Source organism: Callorhinchus milii, unplaced genomic scaffold (assembly GCF_018977255.1).
Source record: "Callorhinchus milii isolate IMCB2004 unplaced genomic scaffold, IMCB_Cmil_1.0 Scaffold7, whole genome shotgun sequence".
NCBI lineage: Eukaryota > Metazoa > Chordata > Chondrichthyes > Chimaeriformes > Callorhinchidae > Callorhinchus > Callorhinchus milii.
Window position 1 is genome coordinate 25,891,054 of NW_024704748.1, and position 17,586 is coordinate 25,908,639.

At 42.6% G+C, this 17,586-nt stretch overlaps 1 protein-coding gene across 1 annotated transcript in view; it reads right to left on the bottom strand.

Annotated features, from left to right (window-relative positions):
• LOC103186576 (G protein-coupled receptor kinase 5) overlaps positions 1-17,586 on the bottom strand; it is a 110,463-nt gene that overhangs the window by 24,688 nt on the left and 68,189 nt on the right. The window contains exons 4-5 of the mRNA XM_042336600.1: positions 14,923-15,000; positions 4,517-4,617 (exon numbers count right to left, since the gene is read on the bottom strand). Of these exons, the coding sequence (XP_042192534.1) occupies positions 4,517-4,617; positions 14,923-15,000 (179 nt within the window). The remainder of the gene's footprint in view (positions 1-4,516; positions 4,618-14,922; positions 15,001-17,586) is intronic.

Genomic DNA, 17,586 nt, shown 5'->3' on the forward strand with positions numbered 1-17,586 from the left:
TGTTAAGTAGGCAAAGAGGGAACTCACTTGTACCAGTTACAACCGACAAACAAGAATGAGATGAGTTGTGAGTTAATTTGGATCGAAGCCAGGATAACTGGGGGAAAACTCTCACCAACTGTACTTTGAAATAATGGCAAGAAGCCCATTAACTCCACTTGCAACAATAGGCAGAAGAAACCTCAGTTTAATGACTCGTTTAAAAAAAACAGGGCAATTGTCTGGAAATGGTATATAATTAAGTCGCGATAAAATTGGTCACTCGTGGACATTGCTGTTTGCAAATTGTCTGCTGAATTCACCTACAAAATACAGTCAATAAAACTACAGTAAATCCTGTTGAGACATCCTCCTAACGTGAAAGGCATGATACAAAATTCAAGGATTATTCTTATTGTTTTATTAGTTGATAAGTGATAATAGAGTCTCGCGTGCGTGTGGGTGTATGTGTATGTGTGTGATGGTGAAGGCTACAACAGGCTATGGAATTAATCTCTCTCATGCCTGAATTACATTATCCAGGCCCACAAATGAATAACAACCACTTTGGGCAACCTATGAAAGGCTGTCAGCGTGTGTAGGACTAGAACCAGCACAAGTTACTGCCATACAGCGTGAAGGAAAGAAACTCGTGAAAAAAAAATGCTAACTTTACAGTATTGATACATGTCATTAAACAATGATGGAAAATCCCTATAAAATCTATTTGGCGTCTCCCACATACAATTCAGAAGAATCCAACTCGGGCTGCCACATAGTGCACTCCTTTGCTGCAGTTCACTGAGAGAGACAATGTTTCAGCGCATCTCATTTGTCTGTACGTCGCTTAATGTCTGCTTGAAAGACTGTCTTATCAGCTACGCAGAGGCAAACAATGAATCACATAACATGGTACAGTACAACAACGAACCAGGTCACTGTAACATAGTCCACCAGCCAACAGATACTTCCTCGTCGAATATTTGTAGACATTTTACAACATGATATCCAGAACTCGTACTCCTTAAACTGTACGTGGCATGATGATCAACAGCTGCTTTGAACAGGGGTGACTGACCGTATAACGGACCCATGGGAAATCAGTAGCTTAAAAAATGTGGGCGCAGTTTATTAAAAAAAAAGGTCATTTTTTTCCATGTGAAATTCAGAAACAAACTCTTGAAGGGACGCTTCTGGATTGGGTTTAAAACCTGCTCTCTTTTTCCAGTGCATCAATTAGGACAGATAACAGAGCAATTACAGAACTGGCCTGACTTGCTACTTAAAAAGTTTTGCTTCACGCCAAAAAAAAAACCTTGTAAAAGGTCAGCAACGAAGAACACAAGGAAACATGAAATGAGCAAAGGCTTTGCAAGCTTAATGTACAGACCACACAAAGGCATCCCGTCTCCTCCTCTCTTCCCCGCGCCCCCCCACATCTCCATCACACTTGACCTCAGGGGGTCGGGGGAGGGAAGGAAAAAAACTTCTGTGTAGATAACGCTCCAAATCCCAAAGGCAATCAAGCTGAAATTCCAGAGGATTCATCCATCATCCATCTTCGCTATTCAAACTTGGCCCCTTTCCCTCCACTTACCAGAACATCCCAGTCTGCATCCAACCACATTTCCTTGTTGATTCAAACTCATTTTAATTCGAAGAAAATAATCCACAAAGCTTTTGCTCTGTTTAGTTCTCACAGCACATTTGTGTACGCTGTTGGAAAGGGGGGGGGTGTAGAGAAGATGAAATTTTGCTAAAGTTGGAACTCGCTCCCATCCCCCCCACCCTCAGAGTAATCATTTAGACTTTTCCTTCAAAATATTCCCTGAAATTCCACCCCCCCCCCCAATCATAATGACGAGCTTTTGCAATGACTAAGAAATTAGAAGGAAGCAGTGGACGGGATGTGGGGTGGGGGGAAGGAGGGGACAGGATTGTGATCAACCCTAATGCTTCACACACATGCACAGCCCTGATGTTAGCCGTGCTGTTAGCCCCGACGTTAGCCAAACTCTCCGAGACACCGTCCAGCGTGAAGAGTAAATGCAAGCTGTTGTTGTTGCTGCCGAGGGACCCAAGAGGAAGCTTGGTGTGTCTTATAGACAGCAGGATGGATGAAAAGGACAAGTCTGCCAGGCTGTTGTTATGTTCCTGTGCAGGCAGGGCTGGCTCAGGCAATCTCCTGCCTGATCAGAGCTCCGGGGGGAGGGGGAGTGAATTTCACACTGACCTCAAAGTTCAAATAAAACGACTTCTAATCAGTCTGGAAGCAGAACAACAGCATTGCCAATGGCAGTGCTTGGAGAAGATATGCTCAATGCCAAACTGATTCCAGCAGAGCTCGACCGTTTCCCTCCATTATATAGTAAATGCGATACCATCAGGGACACTGCAGAGACTTCGTTAAAGTAGCCTTTTTATATATATAAAAAGATAGCAAATCACAGCACATCTTTGATAAGGGAATACAGAATGCTTGTTTGATGAGTGCACGGGTGGTTGAGGAGAGGGGAGGAATACAACACATTACACGTTTAATATGGGGCATTTAATGTTGGAAGGATGTCTCAAAGCACTCAACACTGCTGGCTGGCTGGCTAACCGACTGAGCTGGGGGCGGGAGCGGAAAGATGACCGAAGGAAAGCACAGTCAAAACGGTAGGTCTTGAGATGGGCCTTTAACGAGGAGAGGGAAGGAGCAAAAAAAGAGAAAAATATAGAAGATTCTGCTTGAAGGCTCAGTTGAGGAAGGGCAAGAAGAGGCTCATGTGGAGCATAAACAACAGCATAGACCAGTTGGGCCGAATGGACTGTTTCTGTGCTGTATATTCTAATGTATTCTAATGTATATATATATATTTCAGAATGAAAGAAGGAGAAGTAGGTGCCAGCCAGGCCAGGGAACATATAATCCCTCAAGAAAAAAACAATAATAATTTGATCACTCAATCCACGGCTGTGTGTGGGACGCTACTGTGCGCAATTGGCTGCCGGCGTTTCACCCACAAATATACAGTCAATTCACTTTACAGTATATTCTGTGAAGCGCTTTGGGATGTCCTCCCGACGTGAAAAGCGCTATATCAAATGCAAGGATTATTATTTCGAAGATGTGAGAAGGCCCCGTATCAAATGCAAGGGATATTAATATTATTATTGTCATAATCATTTGCTGGTGTTAGCACTCCCTAAGGGTTAAAACTCAAATACATAGAGATCCACTCCCCCCCCACCTCCCCCCCTCAATGGTCTCATGGGCAAATAGATTGGCCAGTGCAGCACCAGAGATATAGACTGAGCACCATCACTGAGCCTTGCCATCCCATAGCTGGGGAGGAGGAGAGCAAACATCAACCAGGGCTCTCACACCTTTTGCTATCCAGCAACACCCGACTGGAAGTGAATATTGGGTGAGAATAGAATCAGGTCTGCCTGCGGTGTTCTCTGTGATCAGACACCGTGCTAACGCTCTGCGTCTAAATTTGCACGTGAAATATGTACGAGGTGCCACAGCGCTGCTGGCGCTAACAGAACCACAGTCCTAGATGTAGCAGGGATTTCAGCAAAGGTGTAGAGAACAACGATACGTAAATACAGTATTATTAATAATCTACAACAGCACAAAAACAGCTCCCAGGTCTTACGAAACGTCATAGACCTGAAACGTTAACTCGTCTTCCTCTCTCCATGGATGCTGCCTGACCTGCTGTCTGTTCCAGCGACTTCTGTGTTTATACAAAACAAAAACTCCTTCTGTGATGAATTCTCTTTCCTCATCACTTAGCACTAGTCACCTCCTAGAAACGTAAACCATTGCTAGGCACCGATTCAATCAATAAAAATATAAGATATGCAACTACTCGATCAGCAAGTTTAGACCTGAATATTCAGTTTAACAGCGAGCTGTTCATATACCTCCTACTAGTGCGTTGATCGCAAAGTGATCACATCTACAAACAATCATTGCTGCGAAGGTTCCAATGTGGAGATTAAAAATAATAATGTTGACGTCGAATTTCTGCTTTACTGAAAGCCTGGAGGGAAAAAAATGCAGGCTTTCGAACAATCTTGATCCTGCCTTTCCAACATTGTTGTTGGAGGTTCTGGGTAAGCAATGAATCAGTCTGAACCTGGTTTCTTCATTACTTTCATGCTGGGGGGAAAAATGAATTAAACTCACATTCTTAGGCAATCCAGTCAAACACCCAGTGGACTATTCACTCTCCAAAGGAAATAAACTAAGGAAGCCCACGTCAGCATGCCAGAGGATTGCTAATGAAAGTGGCGGGGGGGGGGGGGAGAGAGGAGAATGGGGGACATTTCTTACAGTTGAGGATAACCAATCCAATAGGAGGGGAGGGTGGCGGGTGGGGGGGGGATAGAATTGCAAAGCTCCATTTTAAGACAATAGCAAAGGCCGTACGTAACTTGAGACATCAGGATGTAGAGCGGAGAAAATTGTTTCCTTTAAAGAAAAACAATAACTGATGAGCAAACGAGAGAGATCAGTCCCTTGAATTGCAATTTCACTTACTTTACACAGTGAGTGAAGAGTTCTTTGCACGCATTCATTTCGAGTTTTTCTTTACATTGCTGGACAATGTCTTCACTGACTTCTCGTATATATCCTGGCGACTGTAAACACAGAAGTTTAATACATTTCAGCACAATAATAAAAACACAAGACTGAGCCTAACTCTCGCTCTCTCTCCGTCTTGTCCAACAGTTCAAAGATGTGTTTTTACATGACACCATTACTCTTCCACGTTACAATAATAATAATCCTTTTCCATTTTATTTAGCGCCTTATCGCGTCTTTGAGATTTCTCAAAGCGCTTCACAGAATTTTTGTAAAGTGAATTGACTACATTTCGCGGGCAAAATGCGACAGCCAATTGCACACAGCAGCGTCCCACAATGGGTTGAGTGACCAAATTATTATTATTTAAAAAATATATATTTTTTAAGGGGTTATTATTACCCCCCCCCAGAAAGTGATCTGCCAATCGATTAACAACCGGGTTCCTTCTTACTGCTAGGTAAACAGTAAGAAACGCCCAACATTTCGCCCTGCCAGGTCCTCTCGCTTGCCGAGGCGAGTGATCTAACCACTAAGCTACAGGACTCCACTCAGCATTAGATTCCACAACTCAGGAAACAATCAGTAATCGTCTTTGCTTGGACTCTCGCTCACGTGCTAATCAGTTTAAGGAATCCAAGAGTTGAAGCTGAGTCTTGGAACAACTGAACGGGACAAACCCAATATATTCATTAAACCCACACTTATTAAGAGCTTGATTTTCTGGCCACATATCCTTCGTTTCAGTGTGGGAACTTCCAGTCTATGGCCAAAAGCTGGTAATAAACTTGCTCATACATAAAGCGCAAATGGTACCAAAGTTTTATTATCAAATAAAATGGTGCAGGACTGTCAACGGGCCACGTGCCCCTACCTCTGTCCCTAGGTTGCTGAAGGGCAAAAACTCTTCATCTTAACCAATTTGTCATGAAATTTGGGATGATTCTTAAATTTAGTTTCAATTTGGGCGTTGTTTCTTCCCCTTCCCCTCACCCGCCCCCCACCTCCCTTTTCCGTTTCCAAAAAACGAATCTGCGTTTAAATTAAGTCTGAATCGTCCACAAGTCTGCGCAATCTTACATTTGAAGACAAAATGATCTTACAGGCTAAGACTAGTTGAGTTTCAGTCCTCTCGTGCAATGTAGCAAGGCTGTGGATGCTGGATCCATTCACATCTTCAAGACTGAGGTGAATAGATATTTGTTAGGTCAGGTTATTAAGGGATACGGAGCCAGGGCGGGTAACTGGACTTGAGGTACAGATCAGCCATGATCTTATAGAATGACGGAACAGGCTCAAGGGGCTGAATGGCCTCCTCCTGTTTCCATGTAACGCAAAGTGACCTTCTGATATTTTACTTGTGACGGTATTCCCCCAGTAACACATCCTTCGATTTTATTTATCCCATTTGAATCAAACCCTTCGAGTTAAACTGGATCCTAAAATAAAAAAAAACACGTGACTTATGACCTCAAGTCGCTAAACCGGCAATCAACTGAGTGCTCGCCACCTGACTGTGCCACTCCTCGCACCTTGTTGCTATCGGCGATGAAGCTAACTATATCCAGGGTGGGATAAAAATGGGTCTGTCTCAGCTGGAGGGCAGACGTCAGTGAATCTCCTTGCTCTCCATCTGCTTTGTGTCAGGCGACCTGCATTGCTGACGTCAACAACGAGCGTCAACGGAAAGTTTACTGGGCTTCGAACGTTCTTCTGCAGGTGAAGAATTGCCGCTAAGCATCACGCCATCCTGCACCTGAAGGTTTGGAGACTCGAGGTCGAGTGTTTTTTTTTTGAAAAAACATCCCAACCAGATCTGCCAACTGGAAACCGTTACCCGTCAGCTCTGCTATTTCATCGACGTGAGCTCACAAGCAGAAAACCAAAACACAGCCAGCCTAAAAAAAAACAATTCCTGTAACTGCCTCGTCATAAACACACTCAGTTTTGGTGCACTGCTTATTCTGAACTCCTGCCAGTGCAGATTTGGTATCACTTCTGAACCTTTCCCTCCCTGAATGGCCAACAATGGCCCACAGTGATTTCCAGCGGAGAGAGATGAAATTTCTGGCATTTCTGGCCGGGGAGAGAGTTAATCGCTGACTGTTGAATGGAATTAATGGGCTTTGTGCATCATCGGATTCAGCTCTGCTGAAGTACTGAGAGCAGCTCTCCCCGAGCAGCAGTGAAAGGACCGTATTTACACAAGCCCGTTATGAGAGTGAATCAACTTCATAACAACAGCGCTTTCTGAAGTGTAGGTAGGATTGTCATAGTGTAGCCGTGTGCACAAGTATTTAAATGGTTTAATCAAGTGCTGTTCCAGTCTCTCACTTATCACGTCCAGGGATACAACTTGCTGCGAACGATACAATGCAATTTGCATTTGTGCAGCGCTTTTCACATCATCTCGAAGCACTTGACACTGGTGTCTTCAGCACCCGAGGTGGGGGTGGGGACTGAAGGGGATGGGAAGGGGGCAAGATGATCAGAAGCACTGTCAGACAGGTATGTCGAGGCAAAGGATGGAGGAAGGGACGGAGGGAAAGAGTCAGAAGGGCTTTGGGATGAAGTTCCAGAGAGTGGGAACAGAATAGCTGATGGTGGTGCAGGGATATGGAACAGGCCAGTGTTTGCTGAGGTCCCGATTCCTACAGGCCCTAAAGTAATGACTGTATTAATTCCATCGTTCTCTGGCAAAATGACTGCTCAAGGAATTTAACCACTTCCCTCCGAGCTTCAACAACACAGCCTTGCCTTTTAAATGAAGGGAGGGTCATATTGTCTGCCAAAGGTGATAAAATGCTTAAAATGTGTGCATTAGCCACGCTAACCCTCTACCTGCCCATCAATAAGGTTCTCTAGAGAAAAACCTGTGGAAAATTGGAAGAAATAATGCTAATGTTTGTGCAGCCTGTTGGAATTTTTAGAGGCAGCATCAGTGATGCCATTTGGTGCCATTTAGTGCGAAATAATAATAATTTGGTCCCTCAATCCACGACTGTCTGTGGGACGCTGCTGGGCGCAATTTGCTGCCGCGTTTCACCCACAAAATATACCGTCAATTCAATTTACAGTATATTTTGTGAAACGCTTTGAGACGTCTCAAGGACGTGATAAGGCTCTGTATCAAATGCAAGAATGATTGTTATTATTATTATTCAGTTCTGAAAGGAATGTGTGAACCTGATCAAGGGTGGAAGAGGGGAAAAGTGCGATGGGTCAAAGAGGCAAGTCCTTGAAAATGGGAAATCGCGGTGGAAACCTGCCATGGCAGAGAAAGGTCTTTCGACAATATTATCAGACATTCTGCGTGTTCCCTGGAGTGCTGAGCGAGATTGACGACGTCACCATTTGTGCGCCGTGGAATGTCGAGATACTACACGGGAGCAATCAGTGAGATTAACTCCTTGTGTTAGCTTTAACATTTATACTTCATTGCAGTGGAGCTTTGCCTCGTAACATTGCTCAATTTTCTCACTCTAAACACCCTCCTGCACATCCCCTCCCCAACATCCCTCCGGAATAACGCACAAAACGTATTAATTTTCAACCGAGGTCAGCCTTCTCTTAATAAATACTTGACCTGGCCTTTCCACTTTGAAATACTCCGATGGACACTGGCCCTTTGAAGTTTATCAGAATGACTGACACGGTGCCAGCCTCTAATGAGAAATTTAGAAACGCTTAAAGCAAGTAGAAGAACAGGGTACTCTCCCACGCTTCACATTTTAGGTTAAGCTGACATATTGGCGTGCTGTGAAAAGGGAGTTCAGCCCAGAAACGTAAGATCTGATCAAATGTCTCCTTCGAAGCAATTCTGACAAGAGTTTTAAATTATTAAATTAGCATAAGAAATTGGGAGGAGGTGGTGGTGGTGGTGGACTGAAAGAAGCTCTGCATATTTGAAATAGAGATGTGCCGGTTTATTCCACAAATATACAGTCAATTCACTTTACAGTATATTCTGTGAAGCGTTTTGAGACGTCTCGAAGACGTGATAAGGCGCTATATCAAATGCGAGGATTATTATTATTATCATAAATGGGCTTTATTTCTGGATGAACAAGCACTGGAGCAATATACTGTAAAGTGAATTGACTGTATATTTGTGGGCAGCTAATTGCGCACAGCAGTGTCCCACAAACAGTCATGGATTGAATGACTAATTTTGCTAAAAAAAAATGATGGGTTGGTTACCCCCAGGAAAGCGATCCGCCAATCGACTAACAACCAGGTTCCTACTCACTAATAATAGCAATGTAAGGATCGTTGTTGCAGTATTATTTTATAAGTAAGCAGGTTGGAAGTTAATTTGCAAAATATACAAATTAGAGGCTAGAGACTTCCAACTGTGACGACATTCTCTCCTATGAGATTCCATGAGATGAGCACAAAACCAAACCCACCACTGTCCTCCCACACTGATCATCTACAGTGAGGTTGAAGGTAGTGTGGAAAGCCCATACATTCACAGGCTGCATTGTTTCAAATAATACTCAGAGAAAATTTGAGGAAACACTACTTCAGTGAGCGAGTAGTAAACTTATAGAACAGGATCCCCGGGGAGACTGCAGATCACTAGGCAAGGCCAAGTTGGCGCTTGAAGGTAGAGGGCGAGGATCTTGAACTCAGGGATAGGGATGCCAGAGCTCAGATGGCAAGGATGGGGATGATGGGCTTATGGAGCCTGGTACGGAACAGGAGAGTTTCCTATGGAACCGTCCCCCAAACATTCTCACCTGGATCTCATAGCCTCAGCCAAAGGATATAATGGATCATGAGAAAGCTACATACTGCTTGTTTGTTGGAAGAGCAGTGCAAACTGTCTTGGCCCTTTTTGATGTCAGCACCACCCAGGGTTAATCTCAGCAGACACTGTTATGGTTGCCTTTAGCTGACCCAGTTTTACTGCCTAATGCACAATTGAGAGGGGGAGGGGGGGAAGTAAGAGGATAAATGCCATTTTTTATTGTTTTTTAAGGTGAAGGCTTCAAAACAATCTAATTCGTTTTTTAAAATAATTGTTAACTCTCGAACATGCTCAATTTACTGTTGCGTGCGAGGCTGAAACATTACTTTTTTAAAAATATATAAACAAAACTTTGCTTTAGGGAAGGCCAAAGTCACTGCTTAATGTTGTGTGTGTGGGGTGGGGTGGGGAGGGGCGGGGGGGGGTGTAAAGAGTTACGGATGCTTTTAGCTTTTTTTAACAAGACATCTAAGGCTCCAAAAAAACTGCAATTAGCAGCAGTGAGAGGCTTTAAGCAGCTCCAAATCAACAGGTCGGTATAGTCTCCAAGGCATGTTCGACTCAATGCAACACTCAAATATCAATAAGGAATCTTGAAAGTCTTTTACTGCTGTATTTAGTGTTCGGACAGATTAAGGTCGACCTTGCGCACAAATCCAATGTCCATTCTACCAGCTCCGGAAACCTGTGTGTTTACTCTAAGATGGGTTTACAAGCCAAGCAGGTTTGGGGGGAAAAATGTCCCTGATTATTCCCTGAGTTGGCTCATACACCCAGCAGTGACTTTCCTAGCCTCCTTGGCCTCCACACGACAAGCTCTTACTGATGGAAACCTGTGAGGCATTTCCCTTATTATATCAGGTTCTTTTAGCACGTCACACACCCCAAGGCAAAAGTCCTGCCATGCAAGCAATCAAGGTTACGGTACAGAGAGATAGGGAGAGGAGGAGTTAGGTGTATTGGCCAGCTCTTTTTTCAGGGGTTGCTTCGAGGAAAAATCAGCAAGTTTCAGGAAAACGTGCATATTTAATAATAATAATAATCCTTGCATTTGATGTAGCGCTTTATCACGTCGTTTCAAAGCGCTTCACAGAATATTACGTAACATGTAGTGACTGTGTATTCTGTGGGGGAAACGGGGCTGCCAATTGTGCACAGCAGATTTGCACTCATTCACCAATCTCGACTGGTCTAGATCGGATGTATTGATCAGAGATAGCGTGGGGTCAATTTACAACCCTGACAGCGTTTGGAATATTCGGTCCCAAATGAATCCCACAACGACACGAAAAGTCCTCGTTCGTTTCGAATACTAAACCAGCCATTCGATCATTCACCCCCAACTCACCCAATAATGGTCTAAATCCACCTCCATTTCTACTTGGTCCACATTTGAGGCGGCCACGGGATTGTGTCGAATTCGAAATCGACAAAATAAAAACCGGGAGGGAAAAGTATTCAGTGCAAAAAATAAATAAGCAAAGCCCCTTTAACGGATTGAAGGAAAATATTACTTTGGGTGACCCTAATATTTTAACTTTAAACATTTCGTATCCAAAAGAAATATTTGCCACTCTGCATAGTCCAGCTGTTCTCAGCAAATATACGTCTGTATTGTAACAGGAAACTTCAACAGATGTTCCTTTTTATATTTGAAGGAACAACATTCCATAGAGATCTTTTGGAATAATGGAGAGGAGGTTCACAAGGATTAAAACATTACTTTCCAATATAAAATATTCAGGTTATTTTAACCCTAAACACTTGCAACATTAAGGGCGCCCACAAGTACACGGATCGTCTAATAGCTGTGGATTTTTATCTTAAATTCCAGTTCCCGTTGCAGCTCCTTCTTGTTTCGAACAAAACATAGAATTAAAACAAAATCTGTGAATATGGTTTTCTATTTCTCAATTTTGCCTGTGGGTCACTCTGACTTTACACAGACGGGCCATTCATGAAAGGCGGAATGTGGGTCTTTCTTGTGACGTCAAGACCAGGTCAAACAAGCGAACACGCGCTATAATGTGGTCACTCAACCCACGACTGTTTGAGAGACGCTGCTGTGCACAATTGGCTGCCGCGTTTTGCCCTCAAAATTCACAGTCAATTAACTTTACAGTATATCCTGTGAAGCGCTTTGAGACGTCACGAAGACGTGATCAGGCGCTGTATCAAATGCAAGGATTATTGTTATCATATTTCTCTTTGGAAATGGACGGCATCAAATTTGGGTCCACAGCACCACATAGAACCATTTCTACTGATGAAAAAAAATAATTCTATGGTTTGCAGTAGATTTAATCTAGAAATCACCTGGCCTGAGGTAAAGGGAATATCGTGGGGGAAAAAAAATCCACATGTAATATTCTACTTTCTCTAGACTGACACTCCAGGGCAATGCAGGGTGTCAGAGGCGCTGTTGGAAGTGCCATCCTTTGGATGAGACATTAAACCAAGGTCTCGTTTACATGTTCAGGTGAACGTTAAGAGAGAAGGGATCCTGGCACACAATCTAACAGATAAATTGGTCATTCACTGAAAATTGGACATTGCTCTGTGCAAAATTGTCTGTCACTTTCGCCTACAAAATATGTAGTCACTGCACTTGACAGTGTGTGCTGGGAGACTGACGACGTGATAAGGTGCTATATCAAATACAAGAATTATTATGATTAGGAATATCTAACGCACCCTTTGCTGCTAATGGTTCAGTGGGTAAAGTTCACATGCTTGATCTGAATGTGTGCTGAGCAGCAGCACATACTCAGGGTGCTACAACCTGTCTCGGAAACCCTGTGTTAGTCATAGTTTCCGGTACTGATTGATATTGTCAATTCATCGGCTGCTCGTGGACATCAGATAAGGACAGGATTGGTTTTGGCTTCAATGCTGTTGTCGTTTCTCGTCTCCTCTCCTCTTCAGTGATTCAAGTGTGACAATATTCATAGCCATGGCCCAACCCATAAATAACTGTCATAGGCCCAAGCTATTGGAGGTGGGATTGGCTTACGCTAACAGATTTTTTCTCTCTTGTCACATAATTTCCTGTAAATGGGCAACAAAAACAGTCAATCTGCTATGAAATTGCTGTATTGCTCTCTCCCTTTTTAAAAAAAAGAGTAGCCGGGGCACTTTAAAGAGATTTTATTTCAAAATATTTTGTCTGGAACATTTTTTTTCGCAGAAAGATCCATCTTTACTGGAGATAAATGGTGTTATTGTCAATTCATCGGCTGGCAAATAAAGTGACAGCAGCGCTGACAATCAATGCATCAAGAAGCAGAGTATTATGTGCTTTTTTAACCTATCTATCTAATCGTGCATCAGTGATTCTGTGGTTTATAGCTCCCTAAAATAATAATCATGTGGAGGTGTAATATTTTAGATTTCTCCCACTGGTCATGAAACCGGTTCCAGTTTTAAGTATCCAGAAATCCACTGAAAAGGAGATTCAAACTGAAACTGGAAGTTCACACCCTTTCTAATAAGAGAAACCCAGCCATTGTGTGAGGTTGTATCTTACGCTTCAATCTCATTCAGTCTCATTACAATGTTGGTTAATTATTTCCCCCCTTTCTCCCACTGGAAACATGTTGAGGCTGGAGAGAGGGGAGCAAAGGGAAGTCGCCTATACTAAATGTTCAGGATGTGTTATGGGGTAACATATATAGTTTGGGACATGACATGTTAAGTGACTGCCAGGATGGTGATAGGCGAACTGGAAGGCAAATTCTCATGTCACAAATAAACCAAGGCTTGCAGGAACAGCTCGGAATGCAAAAATAGCAACGTTTAAAACAGGCCTAAAAAATACTGATTGTGCAGCAATTTAATTTAATCAAACGTTCTATGTGTCAAAGTCGGTTTACACTTGCTCTTTGGTGAAAGTAGCGTGTACCTCACTGGCGGTTACACCTCATGTAATAGTGGTGGGGAAGGTTGATGAGAAGGTGAATGCTTTATCAAATCTTCAAGATGTCTCAAAGCGCTTCACAGGATATACTGTAAAGTGAAGTGACTGTGTGTTTTGTGGGCGAAAACACACAGTCAGGGAATCTCTATTGGGAAATAAATTTTATTAAAAAAATACCCAAATTAACTCACTGTTTATACGTGCTCCATATTCTTATACACCAGCTTACTTTAAGTGTGTAGACTTGGCGTTTGGAATGGCCTCAGAAGCAAAGGAAATTGCGTACAATATTTCTGAAGAGCGTTTTGGCAAAAGGCTGGGTGACCCGGTGCCCAGTTTTTTTTTTACTTCTATTAAAACAAAAGGTTTGAAGCACGTGCAATGGATATAATGCAAAAGGCAGTCCATTTTCATAATGTGGCTGACGTCAGCCTAATCAAAATCTGCTTTGCCTGCCAGAACAAATCTGCTTTGTGCAGGGATCTAAATTGGAGATTTATTTAGTGAACATACAAATCGAACTGGATTTTACATGCTAGTCAATGACGCCAGTTTAACAGAGTTGGTCTCAGTTGCTACCGTTCTTCATTGGTGACTAATTTGAATGGACTTTATGAATATGTGCACGGTTCTCAGAATAAACCATTTCAGTAAACAATTACGCTTTGATTTGAGCTCGCTTTTCCCATACGGTAAAAAGCCAGTAACTCAGTTTGGCACCTCAATGTATGAATGATATCCATGAAACAGGTTTCCCAATCAATAACATTCAAGGGCAACGCTCTGCTTATAAACCCTGACTGAGTAAGAGTTGATTAGGAAGTTTGATAAGAATGTAATGTTTATTCATGTATGCAGATGAACAGCCATGTAATCCAGATTAGAAATGCAAAAATTTCCTTTGGTCTCTTGCAACATCCAGGCTAGCTGTTCCCTCTCTTGCTTGCTCTCACAGAAACCAGACCCAAAGCACGTTTCGGGATTTAGGACTCACGCAAGGAACACGAAACAGCTATCAACACCGCTCCTTTCACAGACAACTCAAAACCCGAGGCCATGGAGAAAATTCTCCGCTTGTTGATCCCTTACAAATAAGACCCCCAATTCAGCCTCCCTCCACATATTGCCTCTCACCCTTCCCCCCCCCCCCCCCCCCGGCCACCCCAACCTTCCCCCAGCAACACAGAAATCACCATGTCTTATTGCATTCGTTCATCCCATTCTGCACCTATTGCAATACCCTTTCGTCAATATCCTAAAGCCAAGTTACCCAGTTTAATGATGAAGGTGTTGATGATCCACCTCAAATCTAGAATTATATCCTACAGATCCACTGTACTCCAATGTTGCCATGTTGGGTAGCACATTGGTGTTTAGAGAATTATCCAGGGCAGCCCCCAAACTATTATGCACTACTGTATAGAAGCAACAAATCTGTAAGTACGTCTTTATTAATGAACATTAACTCACATGAATCCTCACCGAAAAGTCAAATGTCATGTTCCAACATAGGCCTTGTCTGGCTGCCCAGCAGAAAAGTACAAGTTGATGGGTTTTGAGTGGTAGGGAGCTCAAAGGCACTATTCTATCACCAAGTGAGGAGGTACTCATCCTTAAAACAAAAATCACACATGCAGAACAAAGCAGCAATGTGCAGAATAGGTCTGTCAACCCTTGATGCTCAATCCTTACCTCTGGCGTGAGGTATTTGCTGATCATCTCTTGTCCTTTCTCTGCACGTTTTTCATCTGGTGTAACTTCATACTCTGTCTAGGAATGAAGAGTAAGAGGCAATGAATCACAGCAGGTGTTACTGCAGGCAGAAAGCCAACACGTCAGAAATACACAAATCGTCCCATTAGTAGCAAGGGTCATTGATAATCTGCACCCCACTGAATCGTCTTAAAGACTTCTGCGTCACAGAGTTTCCGAAATATTTTTGTAGATGAGTTAAAATTTTCAAAAGAAGGGTTAGCAAGTTGTTCTGCTGAATTTACACAGGGGGAGGTGCATGTCTGGGTGTCTGTGTGTGTGAAAAACCAAGTAGAATCTTTCCTCAGGAAATTTATGGGTTGGATACAGTCCATGATGTGCAGTTTTATTTTTAAAAGGAAACTGTTTTAGATTTTCTGGCTCAAATGGTTTGCCATTCAACGCAACACACCAGAAGGTGTTATCGTCTGAATTTACTGCAGCCAGCTCATCGCAGATGCAGTTAACGTCAGCAACTCCCACTTAAAACTTCAGCAAAATGTGGCTTCAGTTTGTATCTACGTCACCACCTGATGCAGATTTCCACGCTGCACAGCAACTTTAGAAGACAACGACAACCGCTTGCATTTGTATAGGGCCTTTCACGTCATGAGGACGTCCTAAGGCGCTGGACAGTCAGGAATCCACACCTGAGCTGGTGTTTGGGATCAGGAAGGGAGGGTGGAGGGTGGGCAGGAGTTTTCTTGAATGGGGATTCAAGTAACAGATCCATTTACATATTAAAAGCGACTAATTCCCGAAGCCACATCGACGTGACTAAAACCCATTCCAGAAGGAATCTACTATGGTCAAACAAACAGATTTGACAAAGTACAGAAAATATCCTACCTAAGTTGCAATGTTTAAGTCTTAAAAAGCGGAAATTTCAAAATCACAGTACAAATGAGTTGCCGAAAGCTCGGAGCTGCGATCAGTAATATATTTTGCTGACCCGACTCTTTCTCTCTCCTCGCCCCCACCCTCTACGCTCCCTGCCAATGACACTACATAAGCAGGCCGGAGAACGGGTGAGAATTTGGTCGATTGCCTTACTTCTCAGCTTCCGTATTGAGTTATAGGAAGAATTGTCCATCACCATACAAAGACTGTTCGTAATAGTCTTCAGCGTGAAGATCAACCATAAGCAAAATAAAAAATCGCAGGTCATTTGCACTAACATTAACACGGTCCAATGTCTCTTAAACCATTGTCAAATATAAGGAACATCGGAAAGGTTTACCAAGCCAACTGGGAGTATTCTGGGTCAACCCACTCATTTCAAGGAAATTAGGTACAACCTCAAGGGTTTTCCAGACTTTCAAGAGAATACAAACCCAAACACACAACACACAACCATGCGGACATCCAATCAACTGATCACTCAATTAAGCTTTGTAATCCTATTGTAGTGCAGCTCAGTTTGGAAGCTGAATAAATCATAATTGAAGGGTTAATGCTAAATGCCTGCTTAATGGCTCAACAAACAAAAATGCAATAAAAATAAGCAATTCACCTGTTTAAGCTATGGAGCTGCTTTCTTTATCAAACCCTGATTGATTTACGGGGACGGGGAGCGAGTTCTTTAAAGCACTAAATCAACCGCACAAAACTCAATTGGTGCTTATCAAGCTTGTGAAAGCAGCACTAAAAATCTAGCTACAAATAATAAAATAGATGAATATTGATGCCTGCTGCAGTTACGAACTTTTAAGAGTCACACTTTGTTTCCCTCAGCAGAACATGTGTGTTCTGTGTGAGGCACACATCAAAGAAAAATAATTCCTTGCTATTTCATCTAAACTGGGGGGGGGAGATAGATGGTCGAAGGAGCCAACTCAAGGCTCAGAAAATACTGACAAATTAAATCAACATCCATTTAGCAGCTAATCAAAAGCAGATTAAACCAGTGTCTTGCAGACGAAGGCCCAAAGTAAAGGACAATTGTGAAACCCATTCAATATTACTGGACGAGACTGGTATTGTAATTGTTTTTCTACAGTTCTTCATTAATATTAAATTCCACACTTTACAGAAAGAAAATAACCCGACGTGTGATTGAATTGCGGAGAATACTCCAAATGTTTTTTTAAAAATTGCAGTGAATTCGTGAAAACTCGATCCTGACTTAATTTGTCAGTACCACTTAAGTCGACATGTTATCAATATCCTGTCCTCATTCATTTATGCATTTATGCTTATGCCAAACTCGCCCCTTTGGAAAACTGGACCATTTTCCCAGGAATTTACAGCAACTGAAAGTGTGAGAAGAAACCTTGAGGATTCACAACACCACCCGCAAGCTGAGTAGTGACCCTACGTTTGCCTACAAAACATACGGCCACCACGATTTCCAAGAAATCCCACGAACAAATGCAAGGAATATTATTATTATTTTATTATTATAATTCGAGAGAATAATGGACATTTGGTGGTTGAAGCTGTATTTGAAAGTTGGAAGCTTACATTCAGTGATAACTACACTTATGATCCCTTTCGCAAAAAAACTGATTTGCAATACAACCCTCAAAGATCTGATCCTGAACTCATAGGTCCCAAAACAAAATGTGCATTGATTACAGCTTTGCAAACATATCTGACTGCAAA